Consider the following 24,921-nt stretch of genomic DNA (forward strand, 5'->3'; position numbering starts at 1 on the left):
GCCCAGCTTATTCCTCCTTTCTAAAGGATTTGCTGTTTCATAGTGTTTTACCCCCACCTAAAGCTGGCCCTCTCCTCCTCTGGTGTGTACAGGGTTTATTTGTTGTTTGTTAGTGTGTTGCATTATTTTATCTGCTAGAAGGAGAGAGATGTGTCCTGACACTCTAACTGACAGTGACGTGTGTGTATTAACTGATAGGCTGTTTGTTAATTGGCAGCTGTTGGTCGGTGCTTTGATGCAAATGGGTTGCGACCGTCTAAAGAACTGTTGTGTACCCTTGAAATATAGAGGACAGTCAGGCAATTGTGTGTGTGCAACTGCATGTAAGACTTTCAATAAGCAATAATTTAAGCTTTAATTAAAATGGACCCACAATACAGTGGGGTGATTTCATTAAGAGCAGCTAAATACACATTAGTCAAGTACCGTGGAGACTGATGCTTCCCCATTTTGGAAGCAACAAGTTGATATAGTTTTCATCAATTTATTTACTTCTGCTTATGTGTATTGTCAAAAGGGAATTAGTCTTCACTTCTCTTAAATTAATTATTATATGTTATTATTTATTCTGTTTATTTATTAAATATTACAGTTCAAGTAAAAGAATGCCAGTGATGCCAAGGTGAAAGTCATCACATACACAAATACTTCATTTGTCTTCATGTTGTATTACAACAGTATACAAAAACAGGACAAACACAGGAAGGAGGATGAAGATTCTCAGCCATATCAACACGGTGACATTCTTACATAATGTGTCTTAACCACTCAGCCATCAGGGCACCCTACTGTTACAGAGGAGAACAAAACCTCCTCTTCAGTGTCAAACCTGGTGTCACCCTGATGAGTCACGACTTGCATGAAACATTGTTCGATTGCTTTTAGTTGAAAGTAATGAAGCAGAACAAAGCACCCACAGCTGTGCTCCTGGCTGTGTGAGAGGGTTTGCAGCTAAATACTGTTGTCAGGATCTCAGTCAGAAAGTTAACATGCTTATCACCAAGGAGGGCGATTTTACTTCCACAGCTAGCAGAGAGTCACTAATTCTAAAGTGGGTTTTAGACTGGATACCCCACCCAGAAAATAAAGTGACTTTCAATTTTTTTTTTTCTCTTTAAATATCAAAAGAATCATGTTAATACACACTGTTGTCATGTTTTTAACATGTACGTTTTGTTTTAAAGAGTATTTAAAACACATGACTTGTGTCTTTTTAGCCTGTGATAGCTCCTGCAGTGAGTTAAAGGACAGAAGAAGTGGGGGGACTGGGATGACATGCAGCTAAAAGGTCTGGAAGTGAAACCTTGCTGCTGCCATAAGGACTCTGCTTGAAATGCCTAAAATAAATATGCTGCCAGTTTACTATCAAAACAAGGATGGCAAACAACAAATTAAAGATTATATTTTTGGCTTCCCATCTAATTAACATTACTGAGTAGGCAATTAGTACACTGAGTGAAGCACAGTGGTGGACTGAGTGCACTTATTTGACATAATATGTGCATAATAGAGAAACTGAACATAAATTTGCAGATTTTCACCTACACTGGGTAAAACCAAATGTTATCATCTACTTTTAGTACCATGAAATCTGCTTTGCACTTCAACCAATATGATCATTTATATGTGTACATATGACCCTTTTGATAGTAGAGCATTTAGTTGGTGTAAACATCCTCATTTTTATTCTGTAATATCAACACTATTTTTCAGTGCCTTTAATAATCATTTTTTTGTCTATTCATGCTCTATTTTTTTTTTAATCATCTATAACAAGGTGTACACTTATTTTGTATTTAGTCTGTTAACCAGTAATATGTGCAAAGAAGATGCAGTGCCCTCCATGTCTTTAAGTCCATGATGCTCAGTTGGACATTTATACCGCCACTCTTCTCTCCTGTTCGCATATTTCTCCATACATGAATAAACACATAAAACACATATTGAAGCCTATGCGGCTGAGGTTGACTTTGTGTTCTTTGGTGTACTGACTCAACAGTTTGCAGCATTGTCTCATTGTTGCTTTCTCCTCCTGGGACTGAATGTCCATAGAGGTTTGTTTTTGAACTAGCTGTGCTGATAAAGGAGCCAGGAACGTGGCTTAGAAAGAGAGAAACCTGTGGTGTCGGGGCTAAGACAGGTTCAGACATCACTGAGCGAAAAGCCAAGCCTTTATGTTGTCAGAGTGATAACACTGAAGGGGAAAAGGTGAGAGCTATGAGATTAATGCCAAAGCTTTACTGCATTCATCAAAAGCGACCTATAACTTTGTCTTTCACGTAGACACAAAATGTTTTCATAACTTCAGAGTACTTTACTGTCATTTCCTCATGTATTTTTTACAACAGTAATTGTGGACCTAAAACTAAGCACAAACCAGGTTTTCACCTCAAACCTTTATGTGCAGATTTGCTTTTTCACAAAGTAAGGATCCTTTAAACATTTTAACTTATTTCTAAAACTTAAACAGAACCTTGACCCCCTCAAAGCTGTATTAAATTTCTGCAAAAATCTGCAGCCAGTGCTGGCAGCTGGATGACTCCTTTCTTGCAGAAATGCTGACCTGAATGCAGCCTTTCCTCTAACCCAGCTATATCTCCCCCATGCCTCACCTTGCTCTGGCTCTTCTTCTTGTTTCTCTCTCTCTTTTTCTTTTTTTTAAATTCCACTTTGCCCAAGTCTTCAGCCAAGACAGCACAGCCCTGCAGACCAGAGGGGGTGTGAAAATCCAATAATGAGTCCTGAAAGTAAAAGAAAAAGAACCCTCCAAAAATGACACTGCAGGTTTGTAGCTGTATGGGAAACAAAGCATTGGGAAAAGGGGTCATGAGAAAAACTGCATTTATCATCAAATATAGTGACAACCCATAGTGCAACACAACAGGTATACCCATCTGATTTTCACTGATATTGATAGCTTTTTGTTATTTTTTTTTCCCCTATTGCCTTAAGTTATCAATATGTGGAGGAAACTCTCTGAACTACCATCTGATACAAGTCTAAGGGAAGTCTATTTGTGCTTGAAGGTCAGTCGGAGTCAATATTTGAGCAGGGCAGAGAATGGCATGCTGAAGCAGATTTATAAACTGTGGTCCAGCTCTGTGTACACTGTAAGATTTGACAGTGAAGAAAGTCACCATTGAGATTTGTTGTTGAGTTGACATTTACACCAGAGGAAGATGAAGAGATTTATATGTGTGCACTTTTGTTGTAAGGTGTGCCAATGAAAAGTTTACAATAATCCATCATTTTTTTTCTCCATTCAGTACAGTCCTCTTTTCTAAAGCACACATGCACCTGTCATGTTCACTCAATCAGCGCCTATTGACTCAGATGTCTGTACAATTTCCTGCAAAGAATTAATGCACATTTGATTGCTTTTTTTTACACTTTGGAAAAACTGTACATGGATGTCTTTTACAACATTTTTTGCTTGCTTCTGCAACTGTGAAAAGTATAACAAACGATTTACTCTCTTGCAGATATGCATGCCTAAAAAAACCTAACATTTTTTGATAGATTAATTATACATATAGAGATAGCTATGAGCAAAGCTTCTTTTAAAATCAGAATCCATGTTGGTTTTCCAGATAATGTGCAGTTGTTGCCCTGAAGAAGTTACAGTCATCACCCTATGTTTAAATGTGAGTGTAACAGTTGCATTAAGCTGTAGCAGGAGAATGAGTTTTCTGTGACAGATGTGCACATCATGGCTGTGCATGTGTAGGTCTCATCAGTTGGTGACTCATACTGAGCAGTGACACTTGAAACAGTTTTGATGCTGAAACCTTACATTTTCTGCAACAGTCAAAAGGTGAATATGGGTATCTATGGAGTTGGCAGATTGTCCGTTAAAACACTGTAAAAGCATCTGAAAAGGAAAAAAACAAGCATGCTGCAAAGGCATTACAAGCCATCATCTATAAACATTTTCATTGCACTAATATTCTCATTAAAAACCATCTGTAAGGTACACTCTGTGAGAATTACTGACATCTAGTGGGAAAAGGCAAAATGGGAAAATTTGGCCCTCAGTGCCCCAGCACAGTTGTGAATGAACGGTGGCCACCACTGGCCAAAATACTTCCAGAGGAAAACATGTTTTCATTTTTAAGGGTATTCAGTGGAATTAGGTACAAGAGTGACAACACTACTATAAACTACTTCAAAATTGTGCACGTGTGTACTGTCTTCTTTGTTGTGTCTTTTTAGGCATTACCAATCCAGACAGATCTTAAACACCTCAAACAGACAAATAAAGCTGGCACTGCAGTTTTAAAACTCAAATGTTTTAAATTCACACTGAGTTTAATCAATTCAGAGACACAGTAGTAAAAATAGTGGTACAAACATAGCATCTACATGGTACGTGGACCCACTGCAAGTAGAAATAAATGTCTCATTCTAAAATAATAAAGTTCTTTCATTAAAGTGATTTGATACCAACAAAACCTGTTTTTAACGATAGAATAAATGTTACTGTCTTTGACCTTTTGATTTAGTTACACATTACACCTTTAATATTTCTTCTATGGAAATCACAGATCTTAGTCATAGCAGACCTGCTGGCCAGTCATAGTCAATTGCAAAAATAAAACTTGGCACTGTGCAATTCCTGCAGCTCTAGATGTGCCTGTCGTGCAAATCCAAGAAGAAGATGTGTGAATGTCTGTTGCTGTACAGTTCACATGTCTTCCACATGGGGTCCAACTGGACTGTAATATCTACCCCGTGTGTAGCAAGAGAGAGAAGCTGAAATATACAATTTCTTCATGAAGAGTGAAGACTGGGTAGGATGCGTCAGCATTTAGGTTGGCCAGTGCAGATGAGTGTTTGTGCCCTTGTGGATTTTTGGTGCATGCAATCACAACAATATAGCATCACATACACCATCTGATTACAAAATTTGTGTTACTTTGACCCTTGCATACTAACACTTTTGTTTGCAAGCCAATCAAATTTCAATTCATTAAGATGAGACCAATATTAAGGATGGAACACAATTCAAAATTTTGTATGGTAATTATTCTCAGACATGATGCTAATAAAAAAAAAAAAGGGATTGCAGTCAGGATGGTGGTACACGATGAGCAAATTTAGGAGGTGGCAGAAATACCTGATGTTGCTTCATCAGGAAGAGATGGAGAGGAGCTCAGTGATGTCTCAAAGCCATTTTGAAGTTGTTGAGGCACATTTTTGTTTTGTTCAACTCATATTTGTAGATAAGAGATCATATAGGTGGAGGCATGAACACACTTTCCATAAATAGCATCCCAACAGCTGCTGGTATCACTACCTAATTACTTTGTGTTGAAGATAATTGTATTAACGCAACTTTGCAGACTCTGTTTACACATCAGAGCCAGGAGGCGTCAGATCGCCAATATAACAGTAGACTAAGTTTCATCCCACTTTATTGGATTGTGCAATAGCCTTTGCCAATCACAAGAGATAATTGCTCAGCTTAATTTACCATCAGAGCCGACAGGATGAGAGGAGACCTGTGGAAGACAGCTCACCATCACTCGAATGCAGTCTGTGAGAAAAAGAACCTTAACTTTCCTCTGAATCCGCTTTAAGTGCTCATGAGCTGGATTTCACAGCATCTCCTGTATTTTTCCTTTGGATTTTACAACTTCTATGTGGATAAAATGGTTCTCTATGTGTTGCATCACATTAGTTTTGCTGCATAAACAAGGTAAAGTGTGAACTGATACCAACAGCAGGTCGCTATGCAAAGGAGTCATTGATAACTTGCCCCGAGCTTCTTATTGATTATAGCTGCCTGTTAACAGAACATACATCACATTGGCATGTGCCGTATTTTATTGATATTTTAAACTGTGTGCACAATTTCTAAATTGCACAACTAAACAAAACACACTTTACTGAGTCTCTAACATGAAAGGTACTCATTTGTTTAGCTGTCGTTCAACAACAGAAACACAGTTTGCATATTAATTATCTGCATATTTTAAACACATCTCTATGTGCACAAATAAAGGAGATTGTGATACTTCCAGATCCCTGCACAACAAATACCAGTGAACCCGTGGCACACCCTTTCATTGACTGCATTGAACTCCTGCTCCTTCAGAGGACTGTGACCAACAGTTTTTCCCTTGTTGCTTCTCATCAGTCGCTTTCTCAACTCACAGAGTCAGTGACGCTGAACTGAGGCCAAAGTACGATTCACCTTTCATGTCTCTTCAGTGTCCAGATGACTGGTTCAAGTCAACTTAATTTTGGTGGCAGCTTCTTTCTAGGAATCTGTCCTCTCAGATTTTCAGTGTCATTGCAGTGACAACATTGCCAATGCCCTTTCCTTTAATAGTGGCATCCATCTGCTCTACTGTGTATGTCTCTGTTTGTGTTTATGTGTGTGTCGTGTGTGTGTGTGTGTGTGTGTGTGTGTGCACATGTTGATGACCAGCTTATCGCCTTGCTTGATTATTGGAAACCAGCTGTGCTGCCCCGAGTGGAGACAAGCAGATATGTCATATCCATCCCCTGAGCTATTTGCTCTAACATCACCGTGCTCTCTCACACACACACCATCAGAAGCAAGCAATATCAGACATTTGTGGCTTGTTAAGGACAGTTGACCTTATAACCTTAAAAAAAAAAAAACGTAATGAAGCAACAGAGAGAATAATTTGTTCCACTCCTCTTCCTCCATCTTCTTCAGCTTCCTGATTAGGGGCTGTGTGAACGTGATGAAGGCTTTACGGTGTTTTCAATTACTCCACCCGCACCTCCTCATCTGTTTTATCCCCTCATTAATATTTATAAGCCCCTCTGTAACCGCATGGGTTGGTGTTGGAGGATTGGGTGGAGGAGGTATGGGGTGGTCACGTCACTTCCAGATGTGTCTCATTGCTTTGTTTCCTTCTTTGTACAACACATTTTACAGTACATGTGTGTTTGACATTGAAAACATCCTCCTATTTAGTAAAGTGTTCCCTCAAGGGCAATGACTCATTAGCTGCTGCAGATGTGTGTGGCGTGTATGTGCCTGTATGTATGCATAATGTCCTTTGCTTGGTATGTGTAGTTTCTCTCTTCAGCTGTTTTGTGCACGTGTTGTCGATGAGCTTGTGTGAATGTCTTTTCTTGTTGCTTTTAATCACCCCCCCCCCCCCCCCCCCCCCCTTCCTTCCTGCACTGAGTGTGTCACATGCACTGATAATGACCATCTTCACATTTGCTGGACATCCCTGCGCTTAGGACACAGTAGTTGAATGCAGCAGGACACTTCAGGTCATAAATGTTAAACTCAGGTGGGCTATGATGCATTTGATTAACTGCAGCTGTCAGTGAGGGCGGAGGGTCCGGTCCCTCTAGTCCTTCTGCATGACAGGCAGAAGCTTGAATCTCTGCAACCTGACGTCCCCTGTGCTCCCACGGGTTTTTCACTTTCTCCAGACAGTACAGAGGCTTTGTTGCTGCAGGGGTCAAACAAGTGCTGGGGGCGGCATCATGCAGTGCTGCTGATGGATCGGTCATAGATGTGTGTGAGTGTGACAAGGTCTATCCCTGTTATGCCACTTGTAAGATTTTAAGAAGACCACAAGAATCCACTGGGGATGTTTTCTAAAAAGCAACAAGAAAAAGACACTTATGGTGATACTAATGTGCATCTTTTGAGTATTAAGTTTCTGTATGAAGACTGTATGTTAAATCTTTTGTACAGGAAACATGCATGTAAATGAAATGAAAACATGATCCAACTGCAGCCAGAACATGTTTAATTTTACATATTCACAGGACATTTAATCTTTCATTTCAGGATCTAAGCAATTAAATGCATGTAGATGTATGTATATAAGGTATGTAAATGCATTTTCATGATTTTTATGCAAACATCTGTGTAATTCATACAGATTTGTGTAGGTGTAGGCGTTTTTTATACATGTCATACTGCTATCTGCTGTCCAAGAAACCACCTAACCCTCTATGTTGCCAGTGTCCTAAAAAAAAAAAAAAAAAACAGGATGGAAAAAAATACATGAAATATTTATTTTGGATCTGTGGTAATATATTCACTCTACATTGCCTAAAACAGTTATGCCCACTAGTTATGCACACATTAGCAGCAGCTGGACCAGAAGACATAAGTATGGATGTTTTGCCTCATCTATCCACACCTCTGACCTACAATTAGAACCGGATTAGTTCTTTCTGCATTTGCATCAAAGCTTAATTTATAAACATCTCAAGCTCATTGTTTCAAAAGATTATGCACAAACATTAGGAGGGTTATGAACTCATACAACAAAGACATAAAAAGAAATCTTTAGTTTTGCACTTTCAACAGAAGCGACTGGGGATCAAATGCAAAGCCTACATTGAAACTGTACATTTAACTTTTGATATAAACCTTCATTCTCATGAAAAGAAGGAGCTGACTTAAAACTTCCCAGGTATCAAGTAAGTGGAGTGAGATTTTCTACAAAACAAACGCACTACATCAGTGTGTTTGTCAATTACAGACTGATAAAATAAACTCAGATATCATCCTTGTTTTATACGCTTGCTGTTGTTTTAGTACCTTGACTGTCTTTATGGTGCGCTATATTTAAACTGACTTGACATGAAAAACATAACAGAAGCATAACTAAAAACATTGGCACACAAATAAAAGAAAAACACCAACAGTGCTGGCTCCGTGTAACCCCTTATCAATACGCACAAGCACAGCAGTCAGCCACTAAATACAATACACACATGACGCAGCTGGATGAATAGCTCGGCCACAGCACAATGGCGCTAAATTAAATCACTGATGTCAGTGTTGCCATAAGCTCCCCTCCCCTAACACATACCCACGTGCAGGAACCGACTAATAAAGCTACTTCTTTTGCCTGCATCATGCATTCAAGATCAGTGAATAACTTTTGGACTTGGAATTTACAGATGGTCAGTTCACAAATCAGCATAGCAACAATTCTCAAGCCACACTGGTTTGACTACTGAATTAATAATTTGCTCTTTGGATCTTTTTTTTTTTTTTTTTTTTTTTTTTAATCAAAAACTAGTTTTTAAAACCTTTTATTTAGATATAGCTTACATAGAAACTTGCATAAACATGTTTGTAATATAAGCACTTTTGCCATTAGGAAGGGGATCTTTTTGGACTTTTCCAGACAGAGTTGGCATCAGGTGTTGGTAGCCGGAGCACAAACACAGATATTACTTCCGCTGCTTTACCTCTGTCCCTGCCGCCGGCAGGCACCTGTCGGAGATGAGTAGGTTAGAAAACGGCCCAAACAGGTGGCAACGTCAGTGGCACTCAAGCATGAGGAGCCCCAGTTGAGCTTGTCAAGGCTGGTACTCGACCTTACAAACATACACAGCTGTACTGGGGTTATGGACTCAGCCCACTTAAGCTCTCAGGGGCAACATAATGGTCTGAATGGTAGATTTGTGTAATAGCTGCTCTTAAAAGACTGTAGCATGAAAAGAACTGAATGAGTGTAATAATTAAGAGCTTTTTATTTGGAGACATGCGGTCTTGATGTCTTCAGTTTGTAAGGGCAACAGCGAACTCATAGCACAAGCTAAGTGATGTGACCATGGGCTGGAAGGTGTTTTTAGAGGTCAGTGACAAGTAAAAAAAACATAGATGTATGTATAACAATCAAAGCATCAATATATATTTTGATATATATATATATATATATATATATAACAGCTTCATTAAAATATATTTGTATTTAGTGATAAATCAACAAGAAAACTCTGGTTATGAATTACTTGTTTAAATTGCTAATAGGCATCTTTACTTCTCCGATTTTGGGCCAAAACTCTCCAGGTATTGAGGATTTAGCTTTCTCAAACTGAATCTGGTCTTCAGTTCTCTTCAAAAGTAGCGTGATTCAGGTCTGGACTTTAACTGGACCCCTCAAAAGGTTGGTGTCTTTCTCTTTTAACCCCATCCAGATGAGGTCAAATTATATCTATGGAGTTCTCCATATGTCAGGGAGCCGGGTATGAGTAACAAAGAAAACTATTGGACACCACCATGAGCCGGAAACAGGTATCGCCATGGATACAGATAGATGCAATGCTTGCTCAGCTGTTAGGTAATTTAATATCTATCTTTTCTGCAAACAACGTGCACATCAGTGAGTTTTTTCTTTCTTCAACAAATAACACTGCTGAGACCCAAAGTCAAATGGAAATGTGATCCTTTAATCTCCCAGTTTGACTGAGATTCACTCCTTCCTGAAAAGAAGCACTGCAAAGTAGCAACATTTTTCATTTCTTTTTCTGAAACTATTGTTTAAAATACACTTTCACTGCCATTAAATGGCATTTAGGAAACCTTCCACACAGCGAATCATCCATCCAAACACACAAACTGAGGCGGGGCTAACAGGATGAGAGTGCGGGGGGGTGAAGAAAGAATGGAAAAGAGACCCGGTTTGTTTGCTCCCTCGTCCGTCACCACGCAGACACTCAAAACGCTGCAGCATCCCAACATCACCAGGTGCAGCAGAGCAAAACCCACTATATGTGTACGTGATACGGAGGGGTGGGAGGGGGCGTTGTCGCTGGGGGCAGATGAAACGAAAGGAGAGAGAGAGAGAGAGAGAGAGAGAGAGACTGGTAAGGTGGCGGGATTTGTGTTGAAACCTCCGTTCTGTCAGACATGCGCAAGAGCGCGAGCAGCAGCAGCATCTCCAGCTCCACAGCCGCCGCTGCGCTGCGTTTCCGCTTTGGCTGAGCGGCGCGCACAGCCGAGAGGGGAGGGGAGGGAAGCAGAGAGGAAGAGCAGAGCCACCGAGACGCAGTGGGGCACACGCGAGCAAAAAAAAAAAAAAAAAAATCCCAGCAACAGTCCCAGCTTCCCGTCTCCACATTTACTCACACGTCAAGAGGCGACCTGCGCGCCACAGCTTCTCCAGCATGGAAACTGCGCTCGAAAAAAACAGGCACTAAAATGTGAGGCTCACAGGGGGGAAATCACAGTAGACAGCAAGAGAGTGAGCGTGCGCGCGCGCGCGTGAGAAAGAAAGTGGCTACCCCCCCTTCCTTCAATCTTTTGCGGGTGATTTCAATTCTGTGTTCTACAGTGTGAAAATGAAGAAGTTCAACATCAGGAAGGTGCTTGACGGCTTGAAGGAGGTTTCTTCCTCCACGCCGTCTGTCCAAGTGGGACCACAGGAAAACCATCTGATCCAGGAGACTCTCCAGTCCGACCATTTCCAGCTCTGCAAGGTGGGTCACACTGATCATTGTGATCAGGCTTTGGGCCACAGCTGGTTTCAGTGATCCTGACTGCGTGCAGGGTTTTGTAATTATCATTACCAGTTTGTGCTGTTTGTCCTTTTTTCAAGACACAGAAAGTGCATTTAATTAATTTGAAAGCATTTTACTCTTTAATAGTCCACTAAACTATTTGCTGCTAATGTGTGTGTCCTTTTATTTATTTATTTATTTTTTATTCTAAAACGATCCATTCAGGAAGAGAATCACTGAAGCGTTTTGTGCTTGCATGCAAAACATACCAAGTAATGCGCATGTTGTATGCCAAGTGCGCTCTGGTGCAAAGACAAGAAAGAATAGTTCTTATTTGGTTGCATTTTAGTATATATTGTATTTGAAACAAAAAAAAAAAAAAAAAAAAAAAAAATTTAGTCACACCAGGGGCACGTTAGTACACACTGTGCAAAATCCCAGAGTTTGCTGTATGTGCGCATGGCATGAGCTGTCATATCGAGGGGTTGGGCTGTACTGATCCCTTCTTGCATAATCTGCTGGTTTTGGATTAACAAAACGGTGGTTTGTGGTTCATGTGTGTGTGTGCCTGTCCTTCCCGTACTCTTTGTCTTTCCTTCATCAATTCCCTCTATATGTTTCTTTCTCGTATATTATTTTTTACACCTATTCTCCATCTTCTTTGCACAAACACACACAAGTAAAAGCACAGCACTTTATCCCCAGCAGATATTTGGTCCTATGAGAACTGATGTTGCCCAAATTGACAGGGCTGATTAGGGGTGGTGGGGGGGTTACCCTCCTGTGTCTAAATTGGTCATGACAACAATGGATGGGATAATTAAACACTCATGTAATTTTCATGCCGTGCATGCTGCATATTAGACCATTGCAAAGTTAATTCAGCATTTCCCCAGTTGTGCTCTAGTGATTAAGTGTGGTGTTTTAATAGACCACACTGTTTGCTATCGATTCCCCCCACATATTTGATCTTCCTTTTCCTGGTTCTTTTGTGGATTTGTTTTTTTTTAAAGTTTTTAATTATAGTTTAACTTTTCAGCAGATTTGTGGGCTCATTCAGATCTCCTTCAAAGTTGCCGGTGCACTCCTAACATTACCTTTTCTATCGGTTGCCTTAACACATTGCCACTCACGCAATGAGTATAAGTTTTTCTGGAAGACACATGACTGCTCTTTTTTTTTTTTTTTTTTTTTTTTTTTTTTTCCTGCTTTAGAGGTTAAATCACTGTCGGTGTCGCCATTTGTTAATCTGCTCAAATTGAGGGCATATTAACATTTATTAGAATCAATAAATTAGAGTGCCTGAAGTAGTGATTAGAAATATAATCTGGAATCACATTGACTCACCTGAGGACTCTAGGGAAAGGGCATCTGAAAGACTGCATGCTTCATAGCCGCAGCAGCTAAAGTAAGTAAAACATCAGCCAGACATCTGATTGAAGTGTCTTTGAACAAGACTTCAGACTCCCTCCTGCACCTTAACTGTCTGCCTGCACAACTGTCTGCAGTGTTTCACTACAAGGAAAGCAGGTGTCTCTGCTGCACAGAGTGCTTCTTATGTAATGTGCTTTAGCCTTCTGCCACTAAGCAAACAAATCCAGCAACCCACCAACGGGCTGATTGATGCCATAAAACTACAGTCACACAAATGTACACAGCGAGGAACACCCCGTAGTGTGATATAAGCATTTACCATTATAAACATAACACAAACATGCGCTCATTATTGATTTGCTTTATTTCCTGACGTCAGTTTTATCACGACTTCATGTGGGAGGCAGAGCGAGAAGGAAGATGTTTAAAAGAGAGAATGAAGAGAGGGAGGAAATCTCAGAATAAGCTTGTGATTTTTAAAAGGATCCTAAACAGTCAGGCCAAACATCAGCTTGTCATGGAGAACAGGGGAGCCATACAAAAGAAGGAAAGCATTTGATCCTCTGTCGTATTTTCTTTGAGCATCTTGAACCTTCATATTTTAGCAGATTCCACATCCATCAAAGCTATTTGTTTACCAAAGTCACAAAGATGTGTAACAAAACAACACCACTTCTGAGAAATACACATTAAAAATTCTTATGCATTTTTTTTTTCATGCCTCGGTACCAGACTGTTCGCCATGGCTTCCCCTATCAACCATCGTCCATGGCTTTTGACCCTGTGCAGAAGATACTGGCCATTGGGACCCAGAGTGGAGCTCTCAGATTGTATCCTTTTAGTTGCCATTGAGCCGTTGTAGGTAGAGCTGTGGCGGCTCGGCTGGGTTGCAGCATCCCCGCGAGGCATCAGCAGGTAAGTGAAGAGATGTCTGAGCTGCCATAGTCTGACGCTGATGGAAGTTGGTTGGCTTTCAGTTTATTTTCGGAGTGAGCTGAAGAGTTTTTGATGGGTTTACAGAACCGTTGAGTGCTCTGTGTGCTTGTGAAGCTTGAGCATCAGGAATATAAACTTTGGCTTGTCTGTGCAATCAAGTCTCACTTCCAGTTACAGTTACATGGCAAGGTACATGTTTACGCAGCTTTTGCATGCCTGATCTTTAGCTACTTTTACTGGCATTAATGTATCTTAAAACAATGTCATAGTTGAGCAGAAGTGGCTTCTTGTGTTGGTCGTCTTCCAATACAAGGACATTTACAAAAATGAGGAGAACAGGCTGCTATGAAACGGCACCGCGGGGAGTCGTATAGCTGCAGAGAAGCCCGCGAGCTTGCCTCTGTGAAGCTACTTTTACAGGTCCTCTGTGTCCAACAACCTTCCCCAGCTCATTACAGCGTGATGAAGAGCTTTCTGCTTTAGATGTCCCTCTTTCCCACCTGCTGGCTGCCATGCTTGTGACTCAGTCTGCTTCCGCTACATGCCTAAAATAAAAGGGAAAACATGGTGGTTAGCTAGCGTACCTTTTTGTTTATTTGACTGCGTGAGTCAGCCGACCACCTTTTGGGGAAGTGACCTCCGTGCCCAATGAGCTTGAGATTTGACTCAAACCACAACCGGAATCTGTCAGCGCTACATATGTATTAGTAGACAGGAGACGAAATCCCTCCACTAGTGGAAGCCGCATGCTAGGGCTTTTGCAGGAACTGGCACATAAGCTTAATGGGGCTTATCTCTTACTTGCTGGTCCATTCCTTCTCAGAATAAGAAAAAAGCTCCAACCAAGAAGTCTGTCACCAATCAGCTTCGAGATTGTAATGTATTCTTCATCAGATTATCCGGGGCTAGTTTCTTTCCTGCTAGCTAAAACTAGTCACTTTGAAAGTGAGCAAACAGAGGAATCTCTGATGTGTTTGTGCGATGTAGATCAGACGGTCTTATCAGATTCAGGCGAAGGTGAATTGGGAGTCCTATAGCTCTTCTCTGATGTTGTTTCTTCTCCTCTGTTACTTAGCTGTTTAGTCAGTCCTGACTATCTGATGACAGTGATACCGTTGAGGCCCAAATGAAAGGAGTTGTGATGGAAGATTTGTAACTCCGTTTTAGCATCACTATGCTGCAAGATCAGCTTTTCCAGCTGTAAGTCATTATTGCAGATAATGGCTTCTCATGGATAATAATGTCTGGGCATGTTTGTGTGTGTGTTTATTTGCTCGGTTGGCCTGTCAGGACATTTGGCTTCACCTCTCTCCCACAGAGGATTTACAGGAAGTGGCAGATCAAGGCCCTCAGCCTGGAAGCGTGGCAGATGACTGAGAATTACAGGAGAAATGGGACCTGTGATACTTCTGAGTGTGTGTGTGTGTCTACCCTCTCAGGAAATGTCTGATCCCTCTCGACACATAGCCAATCACTTCAGTTATCCCCCTAAAACTATCCTGTGTTTGATGCCCGCCACCACATCTGCCGCTGCTTTTACTGTCCAGCTGGGAAGATGACAATGTCCCTTTGGTGATGTCTGGAGGAGGAGAACAGAGGCATAAAGACAGTAGTTGGCAGGAGAGCCTGTGGAGAGTGCAGGCAGATATAGATGGGGTGAGCAGAGAGTAAGGAAAAGATGGGAAAGGCTGAGGGAGGCAGGCTATCCCTTTTTCAAGATCTAATGGCCAAGAATAGAATCCTTATTGATCTGTGTGTGATAATGCACTGAGTCAGATATGCCCAAGTGCGCGCGCACACACACACACACACACACACACACACACACACACACACACACACACAATTGTTTTCTGCATAGGATCTCTGCAGCAAAAAGAAGTCATGAGTCTTTAGAAAACAGCTTTCGCTGCAAAAGCAGTCAGCTCATATTAGCTGTATATTAGAGTCATTGTGTAATTAGGAAAAACCAAGCAGGGACGCTGTGTGTGTGTGTGTGTGTGTAAGTGCTACAGAAAGTGTTTTTAGGTGAAAGAGTAGCAAGAAGGCAAGCTTTCAGCTTCCTTGTCTGATTGTCTTTGTGTTAAGGGCCATACTGAGCAAAATTCTTTGCACTGATGCCACATGACACAAAACACTCTGGGCACTTGTTGTCCTTTAGTTAACTTCTTGAAAGAGAATGATGCTGACAACAGAGGGAAAAAGGTAAAATGATAAGCTGTTCAAAGATTTGACTTCAGTTGCATGGCTTGTCACCTGGAATTGATTTAGCATTTTCTGACAGTAAATTATTATATATTTGCTTGTTTAAAAAATGAACTTCAGAGCAAACACCAGTCATAGATAAATATCTTTATTGAAACCAAATGCAGTATCAGAAAACGGCAGCAGAAAAGAAGCAGAAACAAGGATGTCAACATTCCCAGCAGATTTAGTTTCTATTTAGTTTCAGAAGCTCGTCACCATAGATCCAGTCATCTGTATGTTTTCAGGGTTTGTTTGTGTACGTGTTTCCTTGGTGGTCCGCATTTGCGTGTATCTGTGTATAACAATGTCTGCAACTCACCTCTTTACTGGTGATGGCCAGAAGAAATGGCAGTACCATAACTCATAGACTCCCAGGAAGGCAGCAAGACGCAGATCAATAGATCAAATTGTCAGTCCGTGCTCTGTCAGATTATCTCATCGACAAACACAAGACATTATAGCACTCACACATCGGCATACACACAAACAAGCAGAGTTATTATTTCAGGCTAGACATTCATCACACACAATTGTGCATTCACACAAATGCATTTGGACAATGGTGAATGAGTTATGTAAATGTTAATGACTATGTACAGTAATATTGAAGTGTGCTGAAGAACACTCAAGGGTTTGAACATGCACAAAAACATTGGTGCACCCATGCTTGGAGAGACAGCTTTACACACACACACACACACACACATGCACACACATACACAGAGGCTTTGCAGCAACTGCTGGGACTGACAGTAGCCCTGTGCAGCTTCTGGTTGTAGCGCAGATTGACTGTGACATATCTTCATCATTAATCTTCCTTGTGATTCACTCAGTATCTGTGCTGCTGTTTGAGCTTTTCCTGCAGTTGCTGGAAAACTCCACTGAGCCATGATCCTCTTGGCTGGATGGCTGAATGTGACCAGGTTTAAGCTTTAAAATAGAAATTGGTGCTTACTAAAGATACGTGTAAGAGAGCTTCGCCGTGTCGGTTCCCAAATGTTTCTCTTCTTCATCGAGCTTTGATCAGAATTTGTTGTATTTCTTATTTCCTGAAGGATTCGGCGGTGGCGTAAGATCTTGTTTGACTGAGAAGTTCACAGATTTTTGTGTCTTTGTTTCTTTTGACTCTCAGCTTTTTTTTTCTTGCTGTCTGTGCTATATCTTAAGAATTCCGTGAGAATTTCTACAATGGTGATAATGCATTTTGAACAATCTAGATTTGTCCTTTTTTTTTTCTGCATCTTTCCACTTCCTGTACTTTCCTCATTTGGATTCTTAGCTGCAAGCTTAATCTGCAAGATTGCACTCCCTAGAACTGAGTAAGATCCATTGTTTTGTGCATGTGTATGTGCTGAGTTATGCAATGCGGCCAGAGCGTGGCACTGCAAAGTCTGAGCTGATTTGAACTGCTGCTGCTGTCAGTTTGTTGTGCGGTGAGAGTATAAACAATCTAAATAGGAGCAGCATTGTTTGGAGATTGAGCAGTTAGTGTTTCATCCTAGTTAACCTTGTTTTACTTCTCACATAACTGGAATAAGGATTTTTATAAAAGCAGGAGGAAAGCTTGAACTGAAGTCGTTTTGTTAAATACAGAAATGAAGTTTAACATGTAGATGAGCAAAGATGTGCTGGTGGAGATGGAGGAGTTAGCTTCCTTCTGACAGATGGTGTTAGAAATATTTCAAAGTGAAAACCATTGTGAGGTCGCCTGAGAGCTTCCCAGATTTTGCTTTTATGTCAGATCAGTGCACATCAGCGTTGCACCCTAAATGGAACAAAGGATGTGAGACTTCCTGAATGCCTGTGTACTGTAGTGAAGAGCTACTAATCAAAGACCCCTTGTGTACCGGGGTTCATCTGCCATGTTCTCCAAATGCTCTTAGCATCTTCCTTTTTCTTTTCTCTTTTTTTTTTTTTTTTTTGGGTTTCTTGGAGACAGAAAACAAATTTTGCAGCTTTCGTTCTCCAACACTGCAGTTGCAGCCTCTCTGCTTAGTATCCTGACAGACTAAATTACTTTGCTTTGACAGGCACCAAACACGATCAAGGTTTAGAGTGGTTTACGTTATACCACCTCGTTGCTTCTTTTTCAGTACTTTTGTATCTAACCTGTCCTGCTTTTGCATCCTGCGACTTATGTAAGATGTTCTGGCTTGTCGGGGATTATTCTTTTTCACTGTTTGTCTTTAAGTTAAGGAACTGGTTATCTTTGACTAATGGATTAATGTGTGAAACAAGAAAAAAAACTCAGGAAAAGTAAGAGCATCTCAGTTAAATATGATGCAATATCCCTGTTGCTCCTCATTTAATCTTTTTTCTAATTTAACATTTATGTATGTTTGATGGAACAAGGCAACATTGATCTTTTGTTTCTCATCTGCCTGGACACAATGAAAATACACCAATGGTGGAAAAACACAAGAGCACTAATTTAAAGTTAAACAACAAATATAGCTTGCAAAAGGTATTGTTTGATAGAAGAGTAGGAGGCATGGATGAGATCTTCAACATAATGAAGAAGCAAACAGCTATATAGGTAAATAGATGAGCCAGCGGTGGGATTTATGTCAGGTGTGCCCTTTCACAGAGGGATTAATCAGACCTCTTTTATTTTTACATTCTGAGAGCTAATTATGAAACGGAAAAGGAAAACTGCTCATTTTCCCCTCTGCTTTCAAACTAACTGCAACAAAGTGAAAATGTCAAAAGTCTGTGGTATTAAAAAGATTAAGACAAGTTTTTATTTGTTGCCAGTTGAGCTGCACAATATCATGCTCAAGCATTGCATCGCAATGTACGTGTGTGCAGTAGTCTCATTCCAGCTGCTGTAATGTAGGAAGCAAATGAACTCAACGTGTCTCATCAATTCCAAGTGTAACCAACACACAGGCTTGTTTATTGCTAGTTACCAAAAAAAAAAAAGAGAAAAATATAAATGTAACATTCACAAAAAGAGGGAAGATCAATGCAGAATGTCAACAACATGATGGGACTGCTGCATAACTTAAAGTCTAATTCAAGTCAAATGTTAAATTCATGTATTTTGTCACATTGCAATATAATTTTTGCAGGATTGGAAAAATAAAATTGCAATGTATTTATTTATTTATTTTTTTTTTTTAATATCATGCAGCTGTAGTTGCCTGTAAAACTAAAAAAACTTAAAATGGCAAATGTTAAATCCCTGCATTGTTATTTACTGTTTTGTATTAAATGGTAATTAAAGGCACCAACTTGCAGTCCTCTGTACCTTTAATGCCTGGTTACTAGTGTTAATGGATGTTTAATGATTTAAACACCTTTTATTAAAAAGCTAGCTAGCTTCTTTTGTCTCACGATAGTTGATGTTCTGTGTCTTAAAGCGACATGCCTTAAAAATGTGTCTGTGTGAAATTTTTTCTTTCTTATAAACTTGGTGTATTTTAATGCCTCAATGCTCTATTTTTATAATGAAACTCTCATTTCTGCAGCTTTAAACTTCTGCTCCACAGACTTTAATACCTTCTAAATCCCACCTCACTTCCCCCTTTCTTACATAAATATTTTGGGGTAAATGCTGCTAATCTCTGACGGTTAAAATACCAGGAAAGTAAAGTGGAGTGATGCATCAAGCCGCTGAGGGTTCCCTTACTAAAGGCTCAGTTCCTTTCAAACAAGACTTTCATTTTAGTTCTTGTGAACTTGACTTTTCATTTAATTTATTTGGGACTAAAATTAACCCTCAAAACTGGTCACAGTGGAGATTTTCACCTGTGAATGACTATAACACCTTATTATTGTTGACTAATGTTTCTAAACCTGTACTGTATACTTTGCTTTACTGACTGAGCTGGGCTCAGCGAGGACACCCCCCCACCCACTATTCCCACTGCGGTTGTGTTTGGTGCTTTTTGTTTAACTAGTAAACAAGTCAGTCTATTGATTCATTGGTTGTTTTTGTTCTCTTTTTGTTCCTTTGATTGTTTGCTATTGTATAAAATAAGTTAGCTATGGATCTCCTTCATCCTGCGATGGACTGGCGAGATGTCCAGGGTGTACCCTGCCTTTCGCCCAAAGACTGCAGGGATAGGCTCCAGCTTCCCCGCGACCCTTCATTGGATTCAGCGGTTTGGATAATGAAGGAAGGAATGAATAGATCTCCTTCATTACAAGATCTTGTTATCCTTCAAAACTGTATGAACCACAAAAAACCCCTTGTAAGTCTTTGTTCCATTATAAGCCGCGCTCTTCCTCCTCGTTGCTCAGCAGGACTCCATGTAACAGTTCCACCTTGATCCCCGATCAGTCTTGATCACAGATTGATCTGTTCCGTAAGTGCTGTGTTATCATAAGAAAAGCAACCAAAGCTTTTGATCACCGTCTCGTGATTTATGAAAGACTTTACGCAACTGCCTTTTCAGCACTTCTGCGGCCACTTGTGAGCACCACGTTGGTGCCGTATTGATTTGCACTCGTATTAGTACAAGTCGATATGCTTCTCTAATGTAGAGGCATTCTCCTGAGCAAAGGGTTTGACCGCTGCTCAGTCAAGAGTCAAATTTTCAAAGTAAATACTGTATCCTATACACTATTGGATTTGTTTAAAGTCATCGATTCGGGACTTCTCATGCAGGACTTGTGATACTCTTGCCTGTGGTAACATTATACCTCCTATTGATTTCATCTGTAAGTCTGAGGCTTTCATTATCTTGACACTTTGTGAACTCCCCAAGGATCAAAGGCGGCTACCTCAAAAATCATTTAGACAGCGGTTTCCCGCCGATCAAAACAACTATTCCAGATTGCCCTTTGTCTGGAAAGAAAAGAGGAAAAAAATTCTGCAATGGGTGGATTGGTGTACTAGTTGTTGGTAGCGACCTGCCTTTGGCAAATAATGAATTGTGCTGATAGCTTGTGCCTGTCCAACAATATAAATATCACCTCATCATACATGCTGTAAATCCACCATCTCATAAAACCATCACTGTCATTGAACAAATTGCACATGACATCAACGGTGCATAACCCATCCGAGATGATTTAAAATGCATTTTTTGAAGTTGAATGAGAATCTTTCTGTTAATTACCTTCAGTATGAACTGTGTGAACACATTCACTCCATGGAGTTTGTTCAGATTCTCTCATACCAGGAAAGCACAACTGATCTCTAAAGCAAGTGAGAAAAAATTAATTAAACAGTTGTGTTTTTGTTCTTAAGGTGACCCGACTGAATAAAAGGCATCTCTGTGGCTGAATGAAAGCACTGTCTTGTGACAGTTTAAGAAAAGAAAAGCTATAAATAGATTCTTGCATGACTATAACATGAACTGTGGTGGCTGAGAGTTTGTGGTTTTGCTTGACATTGTGGGCTGGGTATGGAAGTGTGGCATGGTTGAGTCAAACTCCAGCTGTCAGGTTGCCACAGTCCCTGTGGTACTTGTAAGGGGACTGACTCGCAGAGAGCTGTGAGGTACAAAGATTTTGTCATCTCACTTTTCTCCCTGACTTTCGTATGACCTCCAGGTCCATGCAGGGCCGTGGCGTTGTCAGTAGAACTGTCAATGTTGCTGAGCTTTTTTTTTTTCTTCTACAATCTTCTTTCTCTCATTCATCTTTCCAGGAATTTAATTGTTACATTAATTTAAGATTGTAGGATCTTTCTAATGAGCTTTCCAGACTTTTTTTCTTCTCCTGGTCTCCCTCCTGATTCACTACATCTCATTATTTTTGTGTAGCTGCTGTGTGTAATCCCCCCGCCTGGATCAGGGGGCTCTGCTCCCATCCTATTAATGTTTCATGTTTTTTTATTTTTTATTTTTTATTTGTCTTTTTACATTATCCTCTCCCAACTTATTCAGACTTTGGAAAGCTTATTTTGAAAGAGGGTGTGTGTGTTTTTAATACTCGTTATGCACTTTATAAACATAGTTGAGATTGAAAAAATAATACAATTCGACAATTAATTCTGACCTGGCAATTACACAAAGTAAAGGTGGTATTGTGGAGAATCGTTATAGATATATCACCATTATTCATGAACAAAGAAACACAGTGAGGTATGCTGTTGTGTAATGACTTTGCATCCTTTGTAGGACTTATTTTTGCACTGTACCAGGTTCTATTATGATCAGTTTTTTGGCCAAAAGTGGAACCTTTAAGATCCTTCGGTATCTTAGAAATGATGTGCAGTGCGATAACACGCAGTTGTTTATGTACCCAGAAACAACTGTAGATTTTTTTTAAAGTGTAAAAATCCAAATGTCCTAAAGTCTAATTTCAAACATTAATGTCAACATTTTGAGCCAAATTATAGAATTATATTTCTAAAAAGTATAGGAGACATGGCTTTTTCATACGCGTGATTAAGAAACTCAAATGTTATAATATTATGTTTGCACTCAGCTCTCCCAAATGTTTTCACAGCCATCAGCAGTTTTAGGTCTTCATATGCTTGTCTGTAAAAGAACATTGTCCACAGAGCGGGAGAACACTTAGTTTATGAGGAAATGAAGACATAGCGGGGGAATGAACTGACTTCTAGAAATACAAATGTAAGCTTTCATTTGACTGCAAGACTTCTGGATATTAGATTTGAATCTGATGTTGTTGTTAGACTGAATTTGTATAAAAGCACTTCTCTCATGTAAAGCAGGGCAGCTGATAAGTGTTTTGAGGCTGTGTTGCAGGCAGCAGGTAAATGTTACTAGTAGCTTTTTAAAAAAAAAAAAACAATGTGTGGGATGACTTTTTAAAATTTTTATTTTTATCTTATTCAGATTTTTTTAAACCGCTTCTGTGCCAAACACCCAAATGTCATCTTGCATTGCACAATTATAATAAAGGTTATTCTGATTCTCATTTTGATTACAAATCCGTCCAACTCTGTCCTCGGCCACGTATCGGCTGTAGGGTTTTTTTTTTTAAAATTTTTTTTAATTTAACATTGTGTGGGTCTTGGCCAAGCCTCCTTTTCCATCCAAGGGAAATGTATAAAAGTATTTTTTTTATTTAAAGAAATGTCTAAATTATCTTCAGTTTTTTCCCATGTTTACCTTTTTTCCTCAGGTGTGTCTGCTGGCACTGGATTGTTTATTTTTCATCCACTTAGCTTTGCAGCATTAGTGGTTGTGCATTTGGACAGCAGGGGAGGGATTTTGTTTAGCAGGTGATGAATCAATCCCATTGGATAAATAAAGAACCTAAAAAGATGTTGATTGGCCAGGGGTGCACAGAGCTGTGTCCTTGGCAGAATCTTGACAGAACCATTAAGAAAGCCGTTTCAAATCACCTGAATGCCAAAAGTTTACGTTTTTTACATTTGCACCAATTTCTCCGCTACTTGCAGCTAAAAATGTAAATATTATACAACTGTAATTTTTCTTAAACCTTTCATACTTACTTGTATTTACATTGAAAAACATTCGGGAACCGTGTCCAAAGGTTTGCACACCACTGTATAGCTACGTATGAAGTGTAACAAGTGTGTGAAGAGACAGAAAGCATTGCTGTTTGTTGGAGTGCAGGAAACAAACAGTTAGTGGCACATAATGGCCATGAGCAGTGTAAATGGTTATGACCTTACGAGGATCCAGATGCTCCTTTCCTGTCTGTAAGGTCTTGAACACACAGGCACATGCACTCACATACATAAACAGGACAAACAACAGAGGAGGAACTGACAAAGGTCCCCAAGGTGCCGCACCTTGAGGAATTGGTTATCACCATATTCATGTGTGCTAAGATGTGTGTGCGTGCATGTGTCTGCCTAATGCTCCTATAGTATACTCAGATAGAACTGTGAATTCAGCCGAATACAAATACTTGTTTATCCTTGCCTCAGGTTTCTATATTTATGTTTATTTAACCTCTGCAAGGCCTCAACATCCAGTAATTTCTGCATTTATTTTATTTCTTAAATTTTTTATTGCATTAAAGCTCAAGTCCCAGACATCATTTGATGTCTGGCTTTTCTATTTCATGGTCTTTACCTTCTTTGCTAAAGGCTCATTTCTACATACTTAACTAAACCAACTCCAGCTGGAAGGTATTAGCATCTCTGTCAGCTGTAGCTAAAAAGCCTAGTCTGCAGTGTGGACAGTGTTGCTTAAAGGCTTATTGAGAAATACATACTTAAACTAGATAATATTAACTTGCAACTATTTAAGTGCAGTTGGTTGCCTTAAAATGTTATTAGAGCTGTCCTACTCTACCTGCAGCACACACAACTTGTTGCACAGTCATGTTTTACTTATGAAGTGCTTTTTCATTTTGAGAAAGCTGATGTGTTCTTTAAAATGTGTTATGTGCTCAATCTGATTTTTGAGTCAAAAGTACAATAACTTAACAATCTCAAATTATACAAATAAAAGATTGGACATATAAAAAGCCTGAACCTAATCAGAAACGTAAAGTTAAAGGAAAAAAATAAAAGAAGTAGTTTCCAAAATGTGTGAAATAATCTATTTCCTTATAATCTATTTTTTTTTTTTTTTACTTTGTTTAATAGTTTTTTCAACTAAATTTATGTTTGGTTTTTGATAATGTAGTTCTTAAACAAAATTTTATTATACAAATAAAAAGGAAGTGAAACGTTCTTACTCTTTGAATATCTAGTTATGACTTTGTAGAGGAAGAGCACCTACAACACAACCACATTGTAAAGCAGTGTATTAACCATTAGATAGTAGAAAAGCAACTAAAACCTTTTAAAACTGCCCAGCTGGTTAGAAACCCATTCAGAGTAGTCATTATATTTCAAGACCACATTATTCATTTCCTGTAAATTAAAAAAAAAAAAAAAAATTGGCTTCATCTTTATTTCAAAGATTAAATAACCAATAGTATGTATTCATCTGGTAATGTATTTCATTGGTGAGAGTACTAATGGCTGTCTTCAACAAAAAGTGTTGCATAATGGATTGTTTGTACCTTTGATGTTGCTTCAAGAGCCTGACAAGAGAGTACATTAGTCAACAATTCACCTAACCGTTGGTGCTGTTTTTACCTCTTGGTTCTACAGGAGTACAAACAGACCCATTTGTTGTAGATTTAAGCAATGTGAAATTGAAGCTGCAACCACATGTGCCTGTCTATGTACGCGCATGCTAGGATAAGCACAAGCTATCTTTTTTTTTTTTTTTT

At 39.5% G+C, this 24,921-nt stretch overlaps 1 protein-coding gene across 4 annotated transcripts in view; it reads left to right on the plus strand.

Annotated features, from left to right (window-relative positions):
• Nucleotides 1-11,085: 11,085 nt before the first annotated feature.
• Nucleotides 11,086-24,921, plus strand: part of stxbp5a (syntaxin binding protein 5a (tomosyn)) — a gene marked incomplete at both ends in the record, with an annotated part of 113,395 nt that continues 99,559 nt past the window's right edge. For all 4 annotated transcript variants that reach the window (XM_079255447.1, XM_079255448.1, XM_079255449.1 and 1 more), the window contains 2 exons: nt 11,086-11,223; nt 13,351-13,448. In XM_079255447.1, coding sequence (XP_079111573.1) covers nt 11,086-11,223; nt 13,351-13,448 — 236 coding nt within the window. The remainder of the gene's footprint in view (nt 11,224-13,350; nt 13,449-24,921) is intronic.

This window comes from Telmatherina bonti, assembly GCF_933228915.1.
Source record: "Telmatherina bonti genome assembly, chromosome: 16".
Classification (NCBI taxonomy): Eukaryota; Metazoa; Chordata; class Actinopteri; order Atheriniformes; family Telmatherinidae; genus Telmatherina; species Telmatherina bonti.